The sequence below is a fragment of the Phocoena sinus genome, chromosome 8 (genome assembly GCF_008692025.1).
Source record: "Phocoena sinus isolate mPhoSin1 chromosome 8, mPhoSin1.pri, whole genome shotgun sequence".
NCBI lineage: Eukaryota > Metazoa > Chordata > Mammalia > Artiodactyla > Phocoenidae > Phocoena > Phocoena sinus.
In genome coordinates, this window is record NC_045770.1 from 18,321,181 (window position 1) to 18,340,945 (window position 19,765).

Here is a 19,765-nt window from a genome sequence, read left to right on the forward strand (position 1 = left end):
TCCTATTTCTTTATAATGACAACAAATAACTAGAACATTTAAAATTTTAAGTAATATTTATAGCTACATCAAAAATACTTTGGGATAACTTTAATGGAAATATGTATAAAACTTCTACATTTAAAATTCTAAAACACTGCTGAAGACCCAAATAAATGGAGAGACATACCATATTCAAAGACTGGAAAACTCAGTATTGGTAAATGTCAATTCTCCCCTAAATTTCTCTGTGGGCCCTACACCATTCCAAGCAAACTCTCAGCAGGTTTTTTTTTTTTTAATGAAGTGTGACAAACTGAATATAAAATTTATGTAGACGTACAAAGGTTCTAAAAAGCCAAACTATCTTAAAAATGAAGAACAAAGTTCAAGGACTTACACTATCTGATTTCAAGATATCAGATAGTCTGACACTTATAAGTTAACTTAATTTTCAGCCAAGACATCACAGCAATTCAACGGGGAAAGGGAAGACTTTTCAAAAAATGGTGATGGAACAAATCCTTTCTAAATGCAAAAACAAAACAAAACAACAGCAAAAAACTTTGAACTATGCCTCACACCATTACAAAAATTAATTCTCAAGATCACAGAACTAAATCTAAGGAGCTAAAAACTATAAATCTTCTGAAAGAAAATATAGGAAAATATTTTGGTAAACTTGTAGTAGCAAAGATTTCTTAGACAGTACCCAGAAAGCACTAACCATAAAGAACTGGTAAAAAATGGACTTCATTAAATTTAAAAATTTCTGTCCATCATAAGACCCATTAGGAAAATGAGTAGGCAAGCCACAGACTGAGAATAAACATGTGCAATACATAGATGACAAAGGACTTGTGTCCAGAATATATAAGCAATCCCTATTAATCTATAATAAAAATACAACCAACACAATAAAAAATAGGAAAAGACTTAAACGGGTACTTCACAAAGAAAGATATATAAGTGGCCAATAAACACATAAAAAAAGAGCCCCTAATTATTAGCCATGGGAAGTATAAAGAAAAACCACAATGAAATATCCCTACACACTTACCAGAATGGCTAAAATTAAAAAGATTGATAACACCTAATGTTGGTGAAGATGTGGGGAAATGGGAACACTCGTAGCTGATGGGCGGGAGTATACAGTGTACAACCACTTTGTAAATCAGTCTGGCAGTTTCTCATTAAATGTACATCTATCCTATGAGAAGTGGCAGTTATTCCACTTCTAGGTTTTACTGAAGAGAAATAAAAACATATATACACCAAAATACTTGTACAGAAATGTTCACAGCAGCTTTATTCATAATACACTAAAACTGGAAACAACCCATATGCCTATCAACAGGAGAATGGATAAACAAATCATGGTATAGCCATAACCAAATACTACTTATCAATAAAAAAGAAAAACTACTGATATGCACAACAACATGAATGGAGCTCAAAAACATGCTGAGTGAAAAAATCCAGGCACAGTAGGGAACATACAGTAAATTTTCATTCTTAAGAAGTGCTAGAACTGGCAAAAATAATCTATGATGAAAGAAATCAGAACAGTGGTTGTCCTTGTGGATGGAGGGGATGATGATTGACTGGGAAGGAAATGGGGGATCTTTCTGGGGTGATGGAAATGTTTGACATATTGATAGGGATGTGGATTATGTGGGTGCATGCAATTATCAAAACTCATACTGTACATTTCAATATCTGTATATTATACCTCAATTGGAAAAAAATTTTGAGAAGTAAATTGAAAAACAATTATTAAACTACTTTAACAAACAAGCTCAGTAAAGTCTGCTTTTAAAAGAAATCAAAAGAAATTTGGGATCTATTGATACTGAAGACTGTGATTAAGAAAAAGAAGAAAGAAGAAGCAGAGATAATTATACGGGCCATCACTGAGGGCTTCCTAAGACCTCTGCTAACTGCTTTACATGCACTTTCTCATTTAATACCCACAACAACCCATTTTTCAGACATAGTAGGAAAGATGTGCTTTAATAAACAAATCTTCCCACTACCCTTAGCAAATACCTTAGGTATAAATTCCCTTAAAAACTCAGGATAGCAAGGCACTTTTTCCCCCTTTTAAAATTTCAGGCAGTAAGTTGTAGAAGTTGTTTCATAAACCTGCTACTATCACTAAGAAATGTGAACCATAGAAAATAATACCTATTACCATTTTTGGTTTCAGCAATGCTCATAAAATATGTTCTGTGACCTATGACCACAATTCTTAAAACATCTTATTTCTGTGAAATTCCTATTTCTAGGAATATTTTCTAGATATAGAAATTCCTATTTCTATATCTGCCCTCACAATGTAAGTCGGGGCCTAGAAAGCATGATTTGCCTAATAAATATTTACCCCAGGCTCACTGCTGAGTCTAGCACAACTTCTCTATCAGCTCAACGAGAGTCTCAAGAATAAAACTTCTCCTAGACCCCTGCATAAACAGCAGGTAGTTTTACAAAAGAATGGTGGGACTAGGAGATGGTAAGATGGTCCTTACCACATCCAACACAGCGCGGACAAACACATCCAGGTATACTGTGGTGGCCTGGGTCCAGTTGTGAACTGGCCTCACTTCCTTGCGATATTTTTGTAATAGCTGTTTGGTGAGATGATGCAGAGCAGAACTCCTGGGATGAGGGGTATCTATGGCCAGGATTCCTGAAAAAGAAAACGATCATCGTTTTCATCGTTTATGAAAATAAAAGGAACTTAGCATCTTTAGGACACTTCAGACTGCTCAGGACTCAGGGGCTCCTAGCAGGATATAGTTTTCAGCTCATCCGAACTGCTTAAGTTCACAGCCAACTAGCAGGCTTATCGGCAGACACTTGTTTAAAGTAAGCTGATGACATAGAAAATACACTTATGGATACCAAACTGGCAAGAGGGGGAAGGGATAAATTAGGAATTTGGGATTAACAGATACACACTACTGTATATAAAATAAACAACAAGGACCTACTGCATAGCACAGGGAACTATATTCAATATCTTATAATAACCTACAATGAAAAAGAATCTGAAAAAAAATACGTGTGTGTGTGTCTATAACTGAATCACTTTGCTGTACACCTGAAACATTGTAAATGAACTATACTTCAATTAAAAAGCAAAAAAAAAAAAAAAAAAACAAAGTAAGCTGATGGTCTAAGTGCCCAATGGAGAAATCTCATTGTAAAGATAAATAAATCAACCCCATCTCTGAGGATGCAAACTTTCACTTACAGTTCCATTTTTACAACAATCTTGCATATTGGAGACAACATCCTTTCTTTTTTCCTGTATCACCCCCTCCCGGTACATAGGAGAAAACTTCCTATGCACTTAGCCAACATTTAACTTCCTCTTTGGATTTTTCTTTTGATTTTCTCTTCGTAATTCAAAATCACATAGAAAGCCTAAAGCAGAAACATGGACAAACCAGTTGAACACAAAAATTTGTGTGGATTTCTGAATAATGGGATTAGTGAGATTCCAATTCATATTTTTCTCCTCAAAAATATATCTGTTCTCTCACTCTGCCTTAAAATGCACTTGTCAGAAAATGAGATCTTCACTTTGGGAAAATTCTCTGTGGCTCCAGGGAACAAGCATTTCCTATGACCCAGGAATCTTGATTTGTAGAGGAGCCGTGATTGGTGTTGAGGCCGAGAAGGCCAGGGGAAAGCAAGCAAGAGAAATGAGCACCAGCAATTGGAAGTGACAAATCTGTGAGGGCTTTCTCAGAATTGCAAAAAGATATTTTGTTCACCAGCTTTGCCGGCCCCTGGGGGATTCAAAGCTTCGCTAAGTCATTGGACTGAAGCAAATCGCACACCTCCCGCCAACAGTGCCTGAGTGAAATCTATCTGTAGTGTCCTGCGTGTGAATTCACCTCGGCTCTCAGCGGTTCTGATGGTTATTTTGATGAGCTGCTGAAGGTACGCGGGATCCAGCAGGAAACTGTAAATGAGATATCGTCTCCCCATGCGACAATCCTGTTTATACCCATCTCTTTATGAATGATGCTGGGTCACTTGCTGCCTCAGTCAGCAATTTCTATATTTATCAATGTCAGTGTGACCAAAATGCTAACAACGGTGCTGGAGGTGCAATTCCAGACTCATTGTGGGCAGTGGAATATTCACTTTCATTATCACCTGAACCGGGAATCTAATTAGCGTTTTAACTCCCTAACTATTCACCCGACAAGACGCCAGAAGTGTTAACAGCTATTCTGGCATGCGGGACTAAGGTGGTTGACTTGCATCAGGCATCATCTTTAGTTTTTGTGAACTGTGATTGTCAAAAAGTGTGCTGTGAATCTCTCTACCTGAGACTGTTTCTTGCTGGCGGACGCTGCGGGTAGAGATTTCTGGAGCCCAAAGCAAAGCTGGTCTGGTGCTTTTCCTAGGAACTTCGCTTTGGGCAAGTTCACTCTTACCTCCCTTGGAAGCTCCCAATTCAAGTCCCAGCTGGGGAACCACTGAAATGTGCCTGTTTCAATACAGGAAACCACTTGAGACAGAGTTAAGACATAATTCTGAGAAGTGGATGTGTGCTCCCTATACCCTCTGTTCATGGAGAGTCAAATTCCCCTCTGATACCTTTTCTAGGAAACAATCCATAGGTCCCCTATGGATAAACGCATACTTTCTAGAATGTGTCATAGTCTTTGGGTAAAAAGAGAATGTTCTGGAAGCTGGAAATAGGAACAAAAGAGAAGCAGACAATGATTGGAGAAAGATCAGAAGCAAACGGAAGTATGCTTAAATAAACTACAGAGGGTAAGAGTTCTTTGTTTAAAATCAGAAGAAATAATAAATTACATTTCTACTATGAGTGCAAATTTGCCTGAGGAGAAAGATCAATTAGAGGAGAGAGATTAAGGATTTAAGTGACCATTAATTAACAGTAAATTATGCCCCTTGAAAGCTAATGTGACATTCACACAAGCACTAAATGACTCACAGTTCAGTGAAGTTTCAACAGACACTGATGTAAACTATCAACAGACCCAGGAAAGATTCCTCACTAGCTCTGCCTCCTTGAATGATAATAATCAGCTTCAAATAATTCACTTGTAAATTTCTGGAAAGTAGAATGTGTTAGGAACTGAGCTGTGAAGCACTTTTGGTGAAGAGAGATTTTAAAAAGTTAAGAACACAATAGAATTATTCCCATGCCTATCTTAGAATGTTCTGGGCACTTTGATGAAAAGAGCTCTTTTTGCTTTAGTGAGTATACCACCTTTAGGATTATAAGAGAATGATACTGAGACAGGCTGGGACCTGGGACCTAGGACCCAGGACCCTTTGCTGCAGTGCTTACACCCGGACAAATGTCTCCTTAAGAAGCAAAATACAAAGAAACTAAAAGGGACTAAAAATAACTGCGTGCGTGTGCAGTTAGGGCAAATTATGGACAAAAAGACCAAAAAAACCCAACTTCCACTTCTGAAGAGCAGGGAGCAAAAGCAGGGTACTGCACATGCCCCTGCACACAGCACCACCAAGGGGGTGGGCAGACCACCTAAGCCTCCCCTCTGGCTGGACCCCTGGACACACCCCTACCCTCACACCATTTAAGGAACCAGCTCCTCCCACCTCAGGGAGCGAGCAAGGGAACCTGTTACTTGTTTTTACTCCTCCCTGCTATATAGTAGGAGTCCCAATAGAGCCTTGCCTGAACTTCTTGTCTGGCCTCTTATCAATTTCTATTGATTAAGGAAGGCCAAGAAACCTGGTTGGTAGCAATACATATATCTGAGATGTTATAAGGAAACAGAGGTTTGGGGGCATGGTACTACTGAATACCTAATACTGATTAAATAATTAGCTGTTTGCCAGGCACTGGGCTAAGAGCCCTTTAGATGAATTATCTCATTTAACTTCTACAAGAAGGTACTCTACAGCCCCGTGAAGGGTCACTTACAGGTGAGGGACTCTAGGCCTAGTGAGGTTAGTACCACTGAAGATCACACAGCTTGTAAGTGAGGAGGCCGGAATTTAAACGAGACTGATCTGGATGCAAAGGTCAAGCTCTTACTCTGGCACTACCCCGAACTGGCTCCCTGAGAATACTAGGTGAGTAACCCTTCAAAAGGAAGAGTTGCACGTTGTACATTTTTGGACAGAAACAGCGCATTGTTATTTTCTGTGTTTGTGGGGTTTTTAAAAATATTTATTTATTTGGCTGTGCCGGGGCTTCGTTGCGGTCCTCGGGATCTTTGAGTTTCATCACGTGAACCCTTAGTTGCTGCCTGGGGGATTTGTTCCCTGACCAGGGATCGAACCTGGGTCCCCTGCATTGGGAGCACGGAGTCTTAGCCACTGGACTGCCATTTGTGTGTTTTCAGGTCAGTGATATGTTACATTTGCATTGCAGCTTACAATTTCATAATGCTATCTTATTCGGTCTTCATGAATATACAAAATAAACAGTTAACTTATAGGGAAACAGAGTCTCTAAGAGGTTAATTGACTTGCCCAGGGTCACGTGGCTGGTGAGTAGAGTGGCAGGACCTAGATGGTTCTAATCCAGGCCTCCTACCCTAGCACACTGTCTCCTGGGTGCAGCGGTGAATTGGTGGTTGGTTCAGGGCTTTAATGTTTACAAATCATCTTGATATTAAACCAGTAAAAATTCCAAAGGATGAATTTTTCTGCAACAAATGTTCTCAGTATGATTTATGGTCAAGCACTGATTACGAGACACTATTAAAACACTTTCTCTGCCACAGTTAGAGCAAAAATCAAGCATAATGCAAAACATTAGAAAGAGAAATCATGAAGAATTTCTTCTGTTTTCAAACCTTCATTTTTCTATTTTATCTTACTTAGTTTAATGTTCACAATTATTTTCTGCTAAGAAACCCATTTGACATTTAATGAAATTCCCTCTGTTTTCATTTTTATAATTAAGATATGCTTTTATCCTTTAAGTTCAACACCCAGCATTTTTATTCTTTAATGATAAGTGGCTATTTTTCTTCTCTACCCAATAAAAAAATCATTGCCAGCTGCTTGGCTACCAAATTCCTTCCTCATCTCCGTAATTGACTCATTCACACTTTCAGTTATATTTTAAAACATGGAAATTCAGATACGAGCTCTAGGAGAACCCTCAAGAAAGTGGGGTGTTGGGAAACACCAGCATAAACATAAATTTTTGATTTGTGTATATTTTCTAAGAACCAATTGTATCCTATTTAAATGGCTCAATTCAGTAGAGTTAATACTGGCACTATGGAATTTTAGTTTCAGAAATTTAGGGAAAGAAAACATATATATATATATATATATATATATATTAGTTTCTAAAGTATTTTTAAGGGGAATTGTACACTCAAAACATGCAAGTTTATAGAGCTCGTCTTTAGAGAAACACTCATCACCTACCCAGACTTTGTATGGCTGGATGTAAAGCCCCTAATACCAAAATGACATCCAGGTTTCTGTAGCTATGATGGATCCAAGGAGCTCTCTCTCTGGGCTACTAAAAGCCAAGACTACTTTGGATAATAAAAATATACTATTCAGACATAAAAGTAAATCTGAAAGAGAATACCCCAAACTCTCAATGTCAATTGTTGTAAAGAAAGCTTGATTTCTAAGGAAGCAGAAATTTATCAGACAATTATAACATTTCAGAGCATATTTTCAGCCATGTGTAAAGCCCCACTGTGTGACCCTATGTGTATATACATCTATAATTGTAGGAGCAAAGTCGTAACAAATTGTTGGTCTCCGTGTAGCTTCACAGGACTGACATTTTACAGATGGTAAATAAAAACAAACACCTGTGACGAGTTATACAGCACAACATAGAAAACCATGTCTCTAGTTTCTAGGCGTTAATATTCAAAGCCTAGTAATATCATTAAAGGACTCACCTGAGGCAGCCACCAGGACCAAGGGCCACAGAGGGGCCATTGAACTTGCCAGTGTTCCCCAGGCACTTCCAGAAGATGAGAAACACAAACTTGCCTGTTGGATGGAATGCCGCTCAGTCTTTCCTAAAAGACCTCCTTTCCATTCCGTTCTCTGTTTGCCAGTTTATGCTGTCCTTGCTGGTGCTATTTTGTAAACACTAAATGGGACCAAAGGCAGTACCAGCACCACACAAATGTTTTGGAATTGATGCCATTGCAATACCCCTTAACTTCTCCATTTGGTTCTGCCCCAGGATCAGATCTTGGCCAACATTTCAATTTCCCTGACAGGAGACAGTTAAGTGAATAATGTAATCCAAGAGGAGCCCCTAAGCAGGGGAAATTCCACACTAATGTGATTTCCTTTACAGCCTTTACCTAAGGCAGTGCTCTTGCTGACATTTAGGACACTAATTTCATTAATAATTGAGAGCCAAATAGCTGATCTAAATCAGACTTATGCAGTAACATCTTCAACATTTGACTATGATTATTGGACTCTTGAATTACACTAAGCTAATAGAAACCTGGTATTGTCAAATGAAGAGCAACTGCTAACAGTACAGTGGGAAGAGTGTCTCTTGTTTCTCCTAAGCCCCTTTCATTAAAAGAAACATCGATTTTTGATAAATAGAAATGCTTCTTAAATTCTCACTGCCCACAATTCAGAAAGTAACTACATAAGAGAGGATGCATCTAGGCTTACTGAAGATGAAAACTACTAAAGTTTAACATCACTCAATAAAAACTGGGGTTTCTTTTTTCACTTTTTGATTGAGCCCCATTCACTTTTCATTATTAAGGAAAAAGATGCATCATTCCACATAACTCTATCTTGCATTGGTAGACCCCTAGATGCTCTAGAAACAAAAATTAAATTTCATACCATTTCCAACATCTGCCCGCTTTTTACTATAGATGGAATGTAGAGGGACAGGTTTGAGATAAGTTTTCACACAACAAACTGAGGGAGGGGAAGTATATACCTGATCCCTGTTCTCCTAATCATTTGGTCCCTTTGTTTAGAATCCATGAAGCTCTGTTTTTAATTTTCATCTACCAGTAAAATATAGATGTTGGTGAAAGCAGTTACAAATATGGAAAGGGAGAAAACTAGGATGAACCCTGTAGTGTTGAGTTGGTTTTGGAAGTATCAGAGTGAACTCTTCGTTTTCGATACATGTAGCTAAATATAGAAATACATACAAATGTAAGCGTGTGTGTACATGTGTTCATACATGCATATGTTCCTAGCTCTGTCCACTAGAGTGCCTGAGAGCAGGAACAGCCCAAAAACATAAGTACACCTAACACCCAGATCTTGGTCTCTAAATAGCATACACACCTACAAGGAAGAAATGGAGAAATGCGTGATGCCAGGGCCAGGGCAGGAAAGTAGAAAAAGAGCCTAGAATGCCTCCTTGTATCACAAAGTAAAGAAGTGCTAAAAGAATCATGGGGACAGGATAAAAGGACAGAGTCAGCTTGAAGGGGCTCCCACTGGCCAAATCTGTGATGATTCAAGCATCAAAATCAATAATGATGGCAAAGAATTATAACTCATGAAGTAGAATAACAATCCATGAGGCCATCCTGATTTAAATAAAGAGATGAATGGGAAGAAGAGAAAACTTTTCCCTTAAATTAGAATTGCCAACTAATAAATGTAGAAGAAATAATGGAATCTTTATAGTGATAATTAATTCACAGAAGAAACATCAATGGGTGATAAAAACTAGTTGGCAAAAGTTTGATGAGGAACAGGACATTAACACAAAATACTTATTAAATACAAAGATTTTAAAAAAATCTTTCAGGACTTCCCTGGTGGCTCAGTGGTTAAGAATCCGCCTGCCAAGGCAGAGGACACAGGTTCAAACCCTGGTCCAGGAAGATCCCACATGCCGCGGAGCAACTAAGCTCGTGTGCCACAACTACTGAGCCCGCACGCCACGATTACTAAAGCCCACGCGCCTAGAGCCCATGCTTCTCAACAAGAGAAGCCACCGCAATGAGAAGCCCACTCACCGCAACAAAGAGTAGCCCCCGCTAGCTGCAACTAGAGAAGACCCAACGCAGCCAAAAATTAATTAATTAATTAATTTTTAATAATCTTTCAGTGGAGAAGTCTGGCAGACAACACCTTTATCAAATGATGAAAATTAGCATCACCAGTTATGGGAGTTGTGCACCATGAGATTTGAGAAGATGCAGCAGCCCTTCTGTTATCATCCTGCCAAAAATTCATAACTTGAATCTATCCAGTAGGAAACCCCGTATTGTGGGACATTCTACAAAACAGCAGGCATGTAATCTTCCAAAGTGTCAAGGATATGAAAGTTAAAGAAAGACTGAGAAACTGTACCAAACAAAAGGAGATTAAAGAGGCATGACAACTCAGTGCAATGTGTGACTCTGCAGTGGATCCTTTTGTCATAAGAATATTTTGGAGAGAACTGGTGAAACTCAAATGCGTTCTGTGAATCAGATGGTAGTGATATAGCAATGTTGAATTCCTTATTTTGATTGTATTGAGATTATGTAAAATAATGTCCTTGTTTGTAAAAGTAATGCTCTAAGTAATCACAGGTGAAGGGTCATCATGTTGGCAACAAACTCTCACATGGCTGGTGGGGGTGGAGAGTTCTTTCTACTTCCTGTGCTTCCAGCTTTGCTGGGCATTTGAAAATACTTTTACTTTTTCAGAAGAAAAAGTAAAAAAAGAAATATAACCTGGTAGAGGAAATTGGATACAAAGTTATGGAAAGTTTGAGAAATACCCTTGAGATAGGGTAGAAAAATAAATGGGGCTTCATCAAGAGGTAAGATCATGAAGGACTGATGCGGCCGTCAAAATCCCATCACTTCCCATCAATGCTTTGAATTGTTGGCTTCTACCTATGAGATGAATTGGGACAGGAGAAAGGCAAGCTGCAGGCAGCAGACCTTTTTTCTTTATGGGCAGGGAGCACAGAAGCTTGCCTTTATGCAAAGCTTTAATTGAGATGGTAATCAACATTATCTTCTTGCCACACATGTTAGTAAGCCATGACTCTAAGTCATACCTCCTGGGACACGCTTGCCCTCCCTTCTGGCTCACTTTCTCATATACCCATCTGTTACTGGAAGGCCACTGCTAATGACGTGTAATACAGGTACATTACGACCTTCATTAGCTAATTTAACAACAGTCTGGTGATCCTGCCCATTACAGCTCTTTATTGGCTGATGAATTTTGCAAAGACAAGAAAGGTTTGTGTGAGTGACTTGTCTTCAAAGTAGTTTATATACAGATATTTCCTGATCTTCCCTTGATTGCCCTGCTCTGCACCACCAGATGGCTCAGAGCTTTCTTTTCCCAACCTTACTGTCCTGTCTAGGTTTAGTTTATATACTCAGTGCCTTTACATTTGGTGTCTGTCCCTTGCTCAACCTTTAATTTTCCATGAAAACCATCTCTTCTCAACTCCTTAAATTCAATACTGTTTACTCACATTATTTTTTGCAATCCATTAGTCAAAGATTTCATCCCCCTTAGACATCTCTTTAGGAAGGATGAATGCAGGGTGAACCCTGTTCAGACCCTTGAAACAGGTCAGAGTATTAAAGTAAAGAAAATGGAATTGTCAGGGGATAAGCATTCAGGCTTCTTAAATATCACCTGGGAAAAAAAAGACTTATTAATCTGAAGTTTGAATCTGCCATTCTCTGAGAGCAGTTCAGGCCAGGCCTAACATTAAGAGAGTACCTAGAAATATATTTATTTCAGAAGTCCCCTCTCCACATTCCCATGAGCCCTTGCACTTTGATTTTCCATTATTTCCGAGTAAGATATGACACCTCTTGGACCAGTTTTTTGGAAGAAGCAAGGGGAGAGTGTTTATTATGCAAACATAATAAGGAAGTGTTTATTATGCAAACAGCAACTGAGTTATGTGTCCTTTAAGACTACTAAATAGTTTTTAATTACTGCTATATCAGTAAATCCCATAAATATGCAAATGCAATTAGTTGACAAAATAGGCCTTAAATATCTTTATTCCTCTCCAACAAAGTTGTTTGAAGTTAATCGCTAACTCTCTTTGTTCACTCCCTTGGCAGTAGTGCTAAAATTGACAGGAATTTTGACAGATGTACATATTCAGGGAGAACCAAATTTTCTGAGCACATCTGGTCAGGCTGGAGGAGAAAAGCAGAAATGGACACTCTAGCCAAACTCAAATATTTAATAAGAGTGCCATATGAAATTTTTTTTATTCCATAGCATTGCCTTCTGAAATAAATATCAAGGTAACCACTTGGGTACCACTTCAAGTCCAAAGCTACATTGAACATTTGCTTTTTTTTCTGGCGCAGGATTTCACTTTTTAGTAATAATGCACATTTTCTGGTCCCTAAAAATAAACAAAGAAATATGGTCTGCCATGACCCTGGCCTTTCGTGGTTATGTGACATTGTTTTCCATGAGAACATAGGAGCTAAGGTTCCAGGCTTTGGAGTCAGACACACCTCATTTTGCCTCCCAGCTCCATCACTTGCTAGCTGCTCATGGCCTTGGTCAAGTTGCTTACTGTTTCTAAGCCTCAGTTTTCACAACTGTAAAAAGGGTACAGTAGGCTCTGTTTAGTTTTCTGTGGTTCCGTAACAAATTACCACACACTTAGCAGCTTAAAACAAAGCTCATTTGTGAGCTCAAAGTTCTGTAGGTCAGAAGCCCAGGCACAGCAGGGATAAAATCTCTGCTCAGGATCTTACAAGGCAGAAATCATGGTGGTATGCTGGAGCTGGCTCTTACTGCATCAGAAAGGCCAACTGTGGGAACTTCCCTGGTGGTACAGTGGTTAGGACTCTGTGCTTCCACTGCAGGGGGCACAGGTTCGATCCCTGGTCAGGGAACTAAGATCCCGAAGGCAGCCCTGCACAGCCAAAAAAAAAAAGGGGGGTGGGGGGGGCAACTGTGTACGTCCCTTCCCAACTCTGTGTTCAGGTTAGTAGCTTGAAATCAGCCATGATGGAAGTATCTGCCACACGGGAACCAGCAAACACTAAAAATCAGGTCTCCTCCGACCAGCTGGTTACTAAACACCCACTAGCACTCCAGGGCCCACTCCCTTGAACTTACAGGGTTTCATAGACACCTCCATATGGCACTTAATTCAAGTGTATTATGACTATTTGTTTACTTTCCTATCTCTTCCAGAATTCTGTGGATTCCTTGAAGGCAGAGCACTGTATCTTATTCATCCTTCTATCTCCAGCACGGAGCTTGGTACCTAGTGAGTGCTCATTAAATGTTTGAGAAGGATGAAAAGAGGAGAGGAAGGAAGGAATTAACAAATAGGCAGAAAAGAATTTTGGTTTATGCAGGAAAGATGGCACCAGGAAGGGCCTAGCTTTTTCACAACCACATATAATATGCTAACCTTTCACTACCCATCTCACAAAGGATGGTGAGAATAATGACTTGGGTTCAGATCAAGATTGCTTTTATTTAGTTTGCTCCAGAACTGGCCAGCAAGCCATGAAAAAGATAAACATGGGACACAAATGCAGGAAGTTCATGCCTCTCTTTGAGTCTCTCAGAGGGTACCTAAAATTTGGGGGTCTTGTGATCACCAGGAGTGAGATGTCCCCCCAGAAGCCAGAGGAATGTAGACCTGGGGGCTTGTTGCTTCTGTGTATTTCTTCAGTGACAGCAGTTCCAGGAAGCTGCTTAGACTGCAGTGTAAAGCAAAGAGTCTGACTCACGATGCCATGCTGGTCAGGCCTTCTGCACAGATCGTGAGCCTTCAAGTCTTGCTGTGCCAGCACTGGGGAATCTCTCGTGACCTGTGGCCCACCGCAGAGCCCAGGACTTTTCCATTTAGGTTCATTTAGGAGTCTTCTGTGGAGAGGCCTGGATATGGTCAATCACAGAAACCAGTAAGAGATTCTGGTTTGGTCTAAATTTCTGGATATTTCTCAGAAACCAGTAAGAGAGTCTGGTTTGGTCTAAATTTCTGGATATTTCTATTTCTGCTGTGCACTCAAGATGAGCAAGGGCTTTGATCTTTTAGAGCTTGCTTTATTCATTCATCCATTTACTCCGTGGAGAACTGTGGTAGACACTGGGGATATAAAGATGAGGGAGTTCAAGGAAATTGGGATGGAGGTAATAGGTAAGAAACACGTAGAATACAATGAGATAAATGGCAGCGGATGAGTGAAGTGGGGGAAAATAGAAGTAAAAAAAAAAATGGAGCCCAGATTTGGGGTGAGGTGAGGACACGCTTTTCACAAGTGACATTTGTGCTGGGTAAAGATAGGTAGGTGAGGAGAGAACTAGGAGAGCGGAAGGAATAGCATGTGAAAAGGCTGGACGGTGAGATGAAAGAGCATGATAGAATGAAATGATGCCATTTGCAGCAACGTGGATGGACCTAGAGATTGTCATACTAAGTGAAGTAAGTCAGACAGAGAAAGACAAATACCATATGATGTCACATACAGGTGGAACCTAAAAAAAGATACAAATGAACTTGTTTACAAAACAGAAATAGAGTCACAGACATAGAAATCAAACTTACGGTTAACCAAAGGGGAAAGGTCAGGGGGGAGGGATAAACTGGGAGTTTGGGATTGACATGTACACACTATATATAAAATAGATAACCAGTAAGGACCTACTGTATAGCACAGGGAACTCAATACACTGTAATGACCTATATGGGAAAAGAATCTACAAAAAGAGTAGGTATATGTATATGTATAACCGATTCACTTTACTGTACAGCAGAAACAAACACAACATTGTAAATCAATTATACTCCAATAAAAACTAAAAGAAAAGAAAGAGCATGGTACCTTCCAGGGAGCTGCAAGCCTCACTGCGTAAAATTGGGAGGCAGATAAATCCCAGGTTCACGTGAGTTGAGTGGATTAATAAGTTCGTGTTAAAAAGCGTTGAGGAGAGAACAAAACGGAAAAGTGAAATACTGTATAAGTCTGTATAAGGGCTGTCGTTATAAAGCTGTCTCCAAATGGCCTGTAGCAATTATTCTAAAATGCACAACAGCTGTATTTGTCCCCTTTCTGCCATTGCTGACATTTACACTGTCATTGCTCCAGGAGGAGGGCTTGGCACTGATAATAGGCTGGCTGACTATGGCTGGAGTGTGACAGACCTCTAGTCAGAGCCCTTAAAAACCGCAGAGTGGGAGAAGGGAAAGCTACTTGGAAGTCAAAGTGAATGTAATCAGAGCGCTGCCTTGTGGCAGCTGTCATACCTGCAGCCCCAGGAAGCGCCAAGCTGTTTTCTATTTTATTACACAGTACACTTTTACGTGACTTGAAAGTCACGTCCCGCCTCTATTCGTGTCACCACTCTTTTTTCTTTGTTCTGACTATCCCTCTTTAGATTCCCCAACATCAACTCACACCAACCTGTCTAACCTATTTCCACTCTGCTTACAAATGTCAACCAATTCCTCCCTGCTCACTTAGGTTTGTTCCTCCAAACTCTTTGTTTCTGGGAGTCTCCCAGTGACTCAGTGACTTCCCTACTCTGTTCCTAAGAGCAGGAATAAGTAAAACCTTGATGCTCCTTGTCTGAAAAGTTATAAACAGTATTATTAAAATTCATGTAGAATTTTAATATTAGACAGAAAGTATAAAATTCCATAAAGCTGAATGTCTTAGATTGGGTTTTCCTGAAACATACTTGAGATAAGGATTTGTGAATGCGTGTTTATTGTAGAAGTACTCACAACAGAAATAGCTAAGGAAAAACAATCGTTATAGCCTCACACTGCAGGGAAACTGACGGAAACCTACACTAAGAATTTGTTCGTTAGTAAGGGAGCCTGGTGGCAGCATACTCACACCTGTCTGTCATTGGCTTTGGGCCTGGGGGCAGGGGTGATGGAGTGAACTCCCAGGCATTTTCTGCTCTTTCCTTGGGCAGACAAAACTTTAGTAGCCCAAGGAAAGTTCTACGAAAGTTCTAGGTATTGGCATTTGGAAGCAATATCACATAGAAGTTGAGATAAGGGAGCACAGAAACAGTAAAAAGGGATCTGAGAAGAGCTGGGAAGATCACTGAAGGTTTCCACTGAAGAGTCAGCAAAGATTTGTTGGAGATACTACGTTTCTTATTTTTCCAGAAGACTGTTACATTCTAAGGAACCTGATGATCAACTTTGTTTCAGAGCCTAATCATACAGAAATATAAAAAACATTTCACACCTGAAACTAACACATTGTAAATCAACTACACTCCAATAAAAACTTTTTTTAAAATAAAACAAAAAGGTAGCTTCAAATTAATACTACCCCACCCTGAAGGAAGCTCTTCTCTCCCCAAAATACAATGATGATTTTTCCATAACTTTTAGCAGAGGCACATGATTCCTAACTTAATCACATCTTTTAAGAATAATATATGAAGGGACTTCCCTGGTGATCCAGCGGTTAAGACTCTGTGCTCCCAATGCAGGGGACCCAGGTTCGATCCCTGGTCAGGGAACTAGATCCTGCATGCTGCAACTAACAGCCTGCATGCAGCAACAACAACAAAAAAGAAAGATCCTGCAGGCCGCAACGAAGATCTTGTGTCCTGCAACTAAGACCTGGCGCAGCCAAATAAATAAATATTTTTAAGTATTAAAGAATAAGATATGAAACCATAAAATCGTAAGTCTAAATTATAGTGGCGTGAAGTCTAAACAAGAAGTTTGCAACCTTGGCAGCACACTGGGATCATTGCAGTGCTTAAAAACTTGTAAAATATTATGTGGGGGGCTTCCCTGGTGGCGCAGTGGTTGAGAGTCCGCCTGCCGATGCAGGGGACACGGGTTCGTGCCCCGTCCCACATGCCGCGGAGCGGCTGGGCCCGTGAGCCATGGCCGCTGAGCCTGCACGTCCGGAGCCTGTGCTCCGCAACGGGAGAGGCCACAACAGTGATTACGTGGGCCCCAACTTCACAGATTCTGATGTTAAGGTAAAAAGTGGGAACAAGGCACTGGCATGTTTTTGAAACTCCACAGGTGACTCTGATGTGCAACCAGGTCTGAAAATCACAAGTTTAAATCAGTGCAAATAGATGCACTTGTAGATGGATGGAATGAATTTCCCTTCATTCAATTATCATTGAATTCTACTTTGCCGCTTGTAAAAAGAAACTGTCAGGATATTTGCCCTGTGTACACTTCCCTTCTTTGATAATTGCCTCCTTCTCCAGTTCCCATGACCATGTGTGTATTGCTTTCCCAGCCACTCTGACCAAAGCCAATAGGACAAGGGGTGGCCATCTGGTCCAAGTGGACCACTAGACTCTCTCCCAGATCTTGGGGGATAAGTCACTGGCCAGTTGGTTAGTGGTGCTGGGGCTGGGAAAGTGTCATGGACCTGGGGTTGGGGAAATGTCAATTTCCACAGAGAAGCAACCGGACGACAGAGAATGAGAAGAAAACAGACCTGTAGAGAGATCAAGGATGAGAAATCACGTGGCAGCAAAGAGAAGAGTAACTGATTCCTGATGACTCTCCAAGAGTTGGTTTCAGTGCTCGTGTGGCCCAGCTGTGTTACCAAGAAGTTGCCCTGTGGCTTCCAAAAAAGCCCTCCTCGCCCCTTTTTACTTAGAGCTTCTTTGTGCTGGTTTCTCTTACTTACAACTAAAAAGCCTTTGTTAAAACAATGGTAGTTTGGCCAGGTGCTAAGTTTGTGTCCCAGAATAACTTTCCATTAGGTAAAGTACATGAGCTCATAGTACGTGCACATTTCTGAGTCTGTGTGGAATCATTCTTCATCACCATGTTTGTCTGCCTCACTGAACTAGAGGGCCCTTAAGGAAGAGAGGCTCTGCCTTACTCATCCAGCTGGCATCGAGCACAGTAAAATGGTACAGTGAAGGTTCAGTACATGATTGTTGAATTCAGCTATGAGGCTTGTCAAATAGAATATGTATATATTAGTCTGCTAGGGCTATCATAACACAATACCACAGACTGTGGGGCTTAAGTAATTTATTTTCTTACACTTCTGGAGCTGGACGTCTAAGATCAAGACGTCAACAGGGGTGGTTTCTTCTGAGGCCCCTCTCCTTGGCTTGCAGGTGGCTACTTTCTCACTGTGTCTTCATCTGGTTGCCCCTTGGTCTCTGTAAGTTTCTGTGTCCTAATCTTTTCTTATAAGGATCCCAGTCGTATTGAACTAAGAGCCACCCTAATGATCCCATTTTAACTTAATTACCTCTTTGAAGGACTTGACCACATAGTAACATTCTGAGGTACTAGAAGTAATGGCTTCAACATACACATTTGGTGGGAGCACAATTCAGCCCATCACAATGTGTGCTGATTTATTTATTCAACTCACTTTTATTGATTGTGATGAAATAGGTTGAGTGTGATCCTTCAAACTAAAGACTCTAGGGTGCTCCGTCATTGCTAAATAAGCCAACTCCTTCATATTCTTAGTTTATAACTCTCAGAGAATCTTAGAGATTGAATTAACTGCAAATTATATGATTAGCCCTCAGAGGAAATCTAAGGCTACACACTTCAGAAAAATAGGTAAGTTCCCAGCACATAATCTTATTATTAAAACCAGTATGGATAGAGTTTTTAAATTTTTGCTTCATTATTTTTTTAAATTAAGACTTTATTTTTTAAAGTAGATTTAGGTTCCCAACAAAATTAAGGGGAAGGTACAAAGATTTCTCATACACACCCTGCTCCACCCAACACACGCATAGCCTCCCATATTATCAACATCCCCCACCAAAGTGCAGCATTTACTGCAACTGATAGACCTGCACTGACATGCCATAATTTCCCAAAGTCTGTAGTTAACACTACATTTCACTCTTGATGTTATACATTCTATGAGTTTGGAGAAATGCATAATGAGTGACATGTATTAATCATTATGGTACCATACAGAGTATTTACATTGCCCTAAAACTCCTCTGTACTTTGCTATCCCCTATGCCCCTCCCCCAACTCCTTGGCAACCACTGATCTTTTTACTGTCTCCATAATTTTATTCCAGAATGTCATATTTTTTGAATCATATAGTATGTAGCCACTTAAGATTGGCTTTTTTTCACATACGAATATGCATTTAAGGTTCTTTCATGTCTTTTCACGCCTTGAGAGTTCATTGCTTTTTAGTGCTGAATAATTTTCCGTTGTCTGGATGTACCACAGTTTATTTATCCATTCACCTACTGAAAAACAGCTCAATTGCTTCCAAGTTTTGGCAATTATGAATAATTACTACTATAAACAATTGTGTACAGGTTTTAGTATGGATATAATTTTCAACTCCTCTTGATAAATACCAAGGAACACAATTTCTGGATCGCATGATAAGAGTATGTTTAGCTTTATAAGAAACTACCACACTGTCTTCCAAAGTGCTGTACTACTTTGCATTCCCACCAGCAATGAAGGAGAACTGCTGTTGCTCTACATCCTCACCAGCATTTGGTGCTGTCAGTATTCTGGATATTTTTTTTATCGTTGATTTACAATATTAGTTTCAGGTGAAAAACAAAGTGATTCAATATTTTATAGATTATACTCTATTTAATGTTAGTATAAGATATTGGCGATATTCTCTGTGCTGTGCAACATATCTTTGTATCTTATTTGTCTTATACATAACAGTTTCTCCCTCTTAATCCCTCACCCCTATCTTGCCCCTCCCCTCATTCCTTTCCACACTGGTCACCACTAGTTTGTCCTGTGAGTCTGTTTCTCTTTTGTTGTATTTATTTGTTTGTTCTATGTTTTAGATTTCACATATAAGTGATAACACAGAGTACTTGTCTTTCTCTGTCTGACTTATTTTGCTAAGCATAA

At 39.8% G+C, this 19,765-nt stretch overlaps 1 protein-coding gene across 1 annotated transcript in view; it reads right to left on the minus strand.

Moving 5' to 3' along the window:
- Positions 1-11,083, minus strand: part of HTR3B (5-hydroxytryptamine receptor 3B) — a 36,827-nt gene extending 25,744 nt beyond the window's left edge. The window contains exons 1-3 of the mRNA XM_032639823.1: positions 11,046-11,083; positions 7,884-7,948; positions 2,508-2,668 (exon numbers count right to left, since the gene is read on the minus strand). Of these exons, the coding sequence (XP_032495714.1) occupies positions 2,508-2,668; positions 7,884-7,948; positions 11,046-11,083 (264 nt within the window). The remainder of the gene's footprint in view (positions 1-2,507; positions 2,669-7,883; positions 7,949-11,045) is intronic.
- Between the last annotated feature and the right edge of the window lie 8,682 nt (positions 11,084-19,765).